The 6,623-nt window shown below is 61.1% G+C and overlaps 1 protein-coding gene across 1 annotated transcript in view; it reads right to left on the bottom strand.

The window, feature by feature from the left end:
• Positions 1–4,800, bottom strand: part of URB1 (URB1 ribosome biogenesis 1 homolog (S. cerevisiae)) — a 43,360-nt gene extending 38,560 nt beyond the window's left edge. Inside the window, exons 1-5 of the mRNA XM_014535196.1 lie at positions 4,734–4,800; positions 4,546–4,685; positions 3,769–3,920; positions 2,839–2,971; positions 1,565–1,661 (exon numbers count right to left, since the gene is read on the bottom strand). Of these exons, the coding sequence (XP_014390682.1) occupies positions 1,565–1,661; positions 2,839–2,971; positions 3,769–3,920; positions 4,546–4,685; positions 4,734–4,800 (589 nt within the window). The remainder of the gene's footprint in view (positions 1–1,564; positions 1,662–2,838; positions 2,972–3,768; positions 3,921–4,545; positions 4,686–4,733) is intronic.
• Positions 4,801–6,623: the final 1,823 nt, after the last annotated feature.

Consider the following 6,623-nt stretch of genomic DNA (forward strand, 5'->3'; position numbering starts at 1 on the left):
GGGGTGCCTGTGACCCCCGGACTCGGCAGCACAGCCCGGGGTGCCTGTGACCCGGGGACTCGGCAGCACAGCCCGGGGTGCCTGTGACCCCAGGACTCGCAGCACAGCCCGGGGTGCCTGTGACCCCCGGACTCGGCAGCACAGCCCGGGGTGCCTGTGACCCCAGGACTCGGCAGCACAGGTGCGGAAGCTTTTACAGCCTCACTCGCTCTGCACGTGCTTCACGGGCACACAGTTCTGAGAGCAGATCCGTTCTTCTCAGAGAAAGGAACACCAGGAACACCAGACACACCACGGGACGGGGTTCAGAATCAAGCGTTAACCCCGCAGCCAGAGGTCGGTCATTTCACTGAGTGGTGGTGGAATCTGGGGTGCCTGTGACCCCAGGACTCGGCAGCACAGCCCGGGGCGCCTGTGACCCCAGGACTCGCAGCACAGCCCGGGGCGCCTGTGACCCCAGGACTCGGCAGCACAGCCCAGGGTGCCTGTGACCCCAGGACTTGACAGCACGGGTGCGGAAGCTTTTACAGCCTCACTCGCTCTGCACATGCTTCACGGGCACACAGTCTGAGAGCAGATCCGTTCTTCTCAGAGAAAAGAACACCAGGAACACCAGACACACCACGGGATGGGGTTCAGAATCAAGCGTTAACCCCGCAGCCAGAGGTTAGGGTTAACACCTCTGGGTTCCCAGCCGCCTGCTAACCTCTGGGGTAGCCGCACTCTGTGATGTTTAACTCCAGTGAAATGGTCACACGTCCATAACTGAACGTGTCCCATCACAGGTGGTTCGAAAGCCTGATGTGAGTAACGCCCCCCTCACTAGGCAGCTGCTCCCCACCCAGGCCGTCCTCCGTGCTCCCCAAGGCCTGCGGTGAGAGGGCTAACTCTCAGCTGACGGGAGGACGGCTCCTAACAAACCCCCACTCGCACCCTCCGTCACTCCCTAGGACATCGAGCGGACACGGCCTGGCTGCACCCAACATTCTGAGAGTCCCGCTGCGCCCGGCCAATGCCCGCAGGAACTGAAGCGCACCCTGCCCCAGCCTGCACCACCACAGCAGTGCCGATGGGACCCCAGCTCCGTCCTGAGAGGCATGGCCTCCCGCAGACAGGGCTGCACCCCGGGGGCCCACTGAGCGTGGCCCAGGACCGTGGGTCCAGGTGCTGCGCTCGCTGTCCTGCTGAGTCTGCTATGAGGCAGGGCCCTAACAGCCACACGCCGCCGCCGCCTGGAGGGAGACAGCCACCGGGGCCAGCGGGGTTCCCGGGAGCTCTAGCACCGATATCGGGGTGACCTCGGGCACAGTGACTAAGCGCTGGGACTCGGGAGAGCAGGCGGCGGGCGGTGACCTGGCACAGGGCCCGTTTGCAGGTTGTGCCACGTGCACCACCCGGCACGCAGCCCTGCAGCCGGAGCACCCGGGTTTGCACTGACCACACCAGGAAACCGCACCCTTTCTTCTTGTGTCCCGCAGGCTGAGGCCGCAGCCTCCTGCTAACCCGGAAGCAGTGCTTCGCGGGTAACTCCGGGCAGAGGGGCCGCTGCGCAGGGCACACCCACCTTTCAGCTCCAGCACCTGCACCAGGGTGCTGTCGTCGCCGGCGATCAGGAAGGACAGCGCGAACTGGATGTAGGCCAGCCGGACGTCGTGCACGCCCTGGGACAGGGGACAGGTCACATACGCACCCTCACCCCCAGGAGCAGTGCCCGCACCCTCCTGCCCAAGATCACATCTAAAACCCCTGCGCTTCTCCCCATGCACGTTGGGGTGCAGAACCTGCTCCTGGCTTCTCCCCATGCAGGACCCGCTCCTGGCTGCTCCCCAAGCAGGACGGGGTGCAGAACCTGCTCCTGGCTGCTCCCCACGCAGGACGGGGTGCAGAACCCGCTCCTGGCTCCTCCCCACGCAGGACGGGGTGCAGAACCTGCTCCTGGCTGCTCCCCACGCAGGACGGGGTGCAGAACCTGCTCCTGGCTGCTCCCCACGCAGGACGGGGTGCTGCAGAACCCCCTGGCTGCCGGGCTCCAGAGCGGCAGCAGGGAGCGTGGGCCTGTCACTCCGAGGGACCGACCTGCGGCTGGCACAGGCCTCCGGAGGACGCCTCTGCACCCCGAGCCCGCAGACTTGTGCCTTCTCCTTCGGCACCGCCCAAGCCCAGGTGACACTCCAGGGCCTCCCGGGAACGTCTAGCTAACAGCCCCGACACCCCCAGCCACGCTTCCATTCTCTCTGGAAGGATCAGCTCCTTCTCGTTACGAAACACACTTGGGAGGCACAAGAAACGTTAAAAAGCCACAGGCGTCTCTCTGAGAATGTCACTGCTTCACCTTCCAAGGGTTTCCTCCCACAGGGTCCATGCCAAGGCCACGGAGATGATTTCATTTGCTCACGAGCTAAGGCACCCCCACGGCAGGAAGCACTGTGACGCTCAGCCCACAGAAGCTGCCCTCAGAGGCCCCATCATTCTGCTCTGCCTGTGACAGCCCTCCTGCGGCCAGGAACCAGGCCTGCCCTTCCTCATGTCCCCCTGCCCTCCCCCATGTCCCCTTGTCCTCCCCACTGCCCCCCTGCGGCCAGGAGCCAGGCCTGTCTGCCCCCATATACCCCTGCAGCCAGGAGCCAGGCCTGCCCTCCCCATCTTCCCCTGCGGCCAGGAGCCAGGCCTCCCCACCCCCATGCGACCTGCAGCCAGGAGCCAGGCCTGCCCGTCCCTCCACACAGAGGCCTGACTCCAGGTGTGTGAGGACCGAGGCCGGAGAGGGATGGACAAACCACCCGCCCGCTCTCTGAGGGGAAAGGACTCACATGGGAGGCACGAGACGCAGGGGCTCACCTTGGAATCCCTCTTGGCCACCAGGGAGTACAAGGTCTTTTTATTCAGATCGAAAAGGCTGCAGACGTCCCTGGCGGCCTCGGGGCCCTGGGTCACCATGGCGGTCATCAGGCTGAGGCAGGCTCGGGCCACCCTGCACGGGGACAACAGGGAGATCAGACGCACGGGGCACCCACACCCGCTGTGGCTTGGTGTCCCCCAAAACCAGAGGAGGGGAAAAGCAGATATGCAGACGTGATTTATTTCTTAAAAAAACAAATCGTAACAAACATTTCAAATAAAAGTGAAAAAACAGTCTGAGGAGGACCCAGGAATACGCAATGGGAGCCAGAAAGACGGCCCCTCTCTGTGCAGTAACATCACGGCAGGCGAGCCCACCCACCTGCCTCCGTGGGCAGAGGGCCCCCCGGGCACAGGGGATCCCCTGTAGTGCCATCGCCCCTCCACAGGCACCCACCCACCGAGCCATTTGGGTGCCGGGAAGATGCACCAGGTGAGGCAGCCGAGGCCCCGCCCGCCTGCACCCTGCGCTCTAGTGGCGGGAGAGTCGCAGAGTGATGGGAACGGGACGTGGAGTGCACAGCTGTGCAAACACACGCACAAGTGGGCGTTTCCTCTATGGCAGAGGGAGACGGCGACAGGGATGAGGACATCACAAAGGCCCCTGAGAACCTCTGCAAAGCCCGGAGGCACAGGAAGGGAGCCCGCGACCAGGCCACGTGAGGGTGTCAGTGTCCCCGGGGTGCAAGGAGAGCAGGCGGGAGTGAGAGGGACCCGGTCGGAGGAGTCGAGAGAGTGAGGGGCCACCAGCAGGAGGGGCAGAGCCTCGGCCGCAGGCTCCACGTCATGAGAGGAGAAAAGGCGACGTGCCCTCGTGGGGAGCTGGACAGCAGCAGCCTGAGCCGGTCCCGCCACGCGGAGGCCGCTCACCTGTACCCCGAGGCGTACAGGGCCTCGCAGATGAGCTTCATGTGGTTATTCAGCAGCTTCTTCACGATGTTGGTCCCCACGACGTGCAAATGGGAAAGGTCGCTCGCTGTCCGCAGCAAGATGGCCTCGAGAGCTTGAAATATCAACAGCACCTGCGAGGAGGGAGTGACACGCTACGGACCTTCTCGTTTCTCCCCCCAGACCTGCCCTGTCTCAGCCAGGCACTCCAGGACGAGGCCTCCCAGGCCCTGAGGGGAGGCAGAAGGCGGCAGCTTAGCGGGCACCCCCAGGCCCGGGCCTGCGGAGTCAAGTCCGTCTTATTCCCACGATCGAGCGACGTAGAGAATTGCTTGCTTACAGCCACACCGGGTGACGGTGACGTGAGGAGAGAAATTTCTAGCGACGCCTGGGCCTCACTGCCGGGCAGGTCGGGTCTACGCCGTCCCCCCTCCCCCGAGACGCAGTGGGCTCCTCAACACCCGGTTCTGAGTCTCCCGGGAACCACAAAGCAATTTCTACCGATGTCCCCTCTGCTAAAACAACCCCCCTGGAACCCAGCACGCCCGGATGAAGAATCTGTGACCCTCCTACTGCTGTTATTCACCGACAAGAAGTTCCTGTTTCCCCTAAAACGCTTCCTAAGGTCACGACGCAAAAATGCACGCGCCCCCCCAGCACGGGGCCAGGCACCCCTCTCTGCAGAAGGCGGGTCATGCCTTGGAACTCTGCATCGCATCCCTCTTCCTCGAGTGGACACGACCGTCAGGAGAGACCTACCTCGCTCTCGGGCGGCCGCTCCCCGCTCAGCAGCTGGAACACCTCAGCGCACTCCACGGAGATCTTGACGTAGCCTTCCACCACGTCGTACACGCCCTCCCGCGGCAGTTGCTTGGCGGCAGCGACGAACGCTTCCAAGGCTGAAACGGGCACATGCACGTGTCAACAAGGTCGGTCTCCCTAGGAACCATCGCAGCAGCGGCTGGAGTGCTGGGCGGTTGGAGCTGCGCTGACAGAGGTGGACAGAGCAGCCATGTGGAGGTGGGATCAGTAACGACACTGCCTCCTCTCTGTCGCCAGGGAGGCCTGGGGACGGTCCACCCATCAGACCCTTCTCCCTCAGGGTCCTCGCTGATCGCACGCCGATCCAGTCCTGAGCACCCTGGTCTTCACCAATCCAACCCCACGGCGCTCTTCCTCCCACCCCAAGAAGGGGGTGCAATCAGAGAATGAGTACAGGAAATGTGCTATACCTACGTTTATCTACATACAGCTATACCTACACATACATACACACGATGGAGAATTATCCAGCCTTAACAAGGAAATCCTGCCTTTTGCAACATGTATGACGGGAGGGTCTTCAGTGACATCAGACACAGAAAGACAAGTGATGTGTGATCTCACTCATGTGGATCCCAAACAGCTGAACTCATAGAAACAGAATGGAGGTTGCTGGGGGTGGGGGTGGGAGGACGTGGGAGATGCTGGTTGGGGTACAAACGCACGGCTGTAAGATGAGTAAGTTCTGGGGACGTAAGGTACAGCGTGGCGACTGCAGTTAACAGCAATGCGTCATGTACTTGAAAGTTAAGAGAGTAGATTGTAAATGTTATCCCCACCGAAAGAGGTAACGGTGTGAAGGCATGGCGGTGTTCACTAACCTCAAGTGGTCATTGCACAATATACGCATGTACCAAGCCATCGCCCTGTACACCTCAGGCTTACATATATGTCAACGCTGTCTCTGTAAAGCTGGGGCAACACCTTCCCTAGTGCCTGCATGAAACAAAGCTCCCTAACACCTACCCGTGCCATTCTCTGTGGGGCGATCCTATCACAGGAAGTTATGAGAACACACGCAAAGGGAGAGAGAATCCAAGACAGGGACCAGATTCAAACACAAATCCAGCTCGGCCTCACAGGAAATACACACTTTCGCTCACCGCCACGCCTGCCAGTGATTCCACCTGCATCCACCCCGTCAACCCGGGTTCCCACCCGAAACCTGTTCCAATGCTGCACCTGAGCATCACAATGCTCTCTGAGCAAAACCCCGAGTGCGTATATGGATGCAACCTTTTAAATAAACATGCTTTCTTCTGCCACAGGGCTCCTGCCCCTGCCCTGCCCCATCCTACCCCTCACTTCTTCCGGGAGCCTTCCTGGATCTCCCAGAATCGTTCCCGTGCGGTTTATTGATTGATGCCTGCCTTCTGCACTTGACCGTGTGCACGCTCACAACGGCAGGGCCTGTCTGATCTTCCCTCACCATCTTATCTCTAGCCTAGCAAACAGTAGCCCCTCATAAATAATGAACAAAGGGATGAACGAACGACAAGGGTAACGGTGCTGGCGCAGGCATCATCTTCCCGGCACTGCCCAGCAGCTGCAGGCATCAAACACGAAAAACACAACCTGTGGGCGACAAACTGGAAATGGAGGCTATTCTGCAGTAATTAATAATCCTAAGTCATTCAGCTAGTCATTTCTTTAACCTGGGAGAAGCAATGTCAGTTTTATTTTGACACCGTTCCAGTGTTTCCACCAGTAGCCCATGAACCGTGTTCCCCATAACCTACACGCTTTCTCGGGGTTACGTGGCGCCGTGGAGGGCAGCACTTTCCAGAACGTGGAATGACGGAATGGGCTCCCTCAGCCGCCAGTCCAACCTGGGTCACCTGGTCCCTGGGCGGCTCTGGGCGAGGACCGCAGGCGGACTGACAGCTACTTGCTGAGAATGACTACACGTGCTCGCGTCCCTAACAACGCAGCCAAAGGGCTTTAGAGTTGCAGCCGGGCAGGAGGCGTGCAGCCCGGAGCTGTCACACAAACCGGCCGGGCCTCGGGGCGCCGGC

This window comes from Myotis brandtii, unplaced genomic scaffold (assembly GCF_000412655.1).
Source record: "Myotis brandtii unplaced genomic scaffold, ASM41265v1 scaffold139, whole genome shotgun sequence".
NCBI lineage: Eukaryota > Metazoa > Chordata > Mammalia > Chiroptera > Vespertilionidae > Myotis > Myotis brandtii.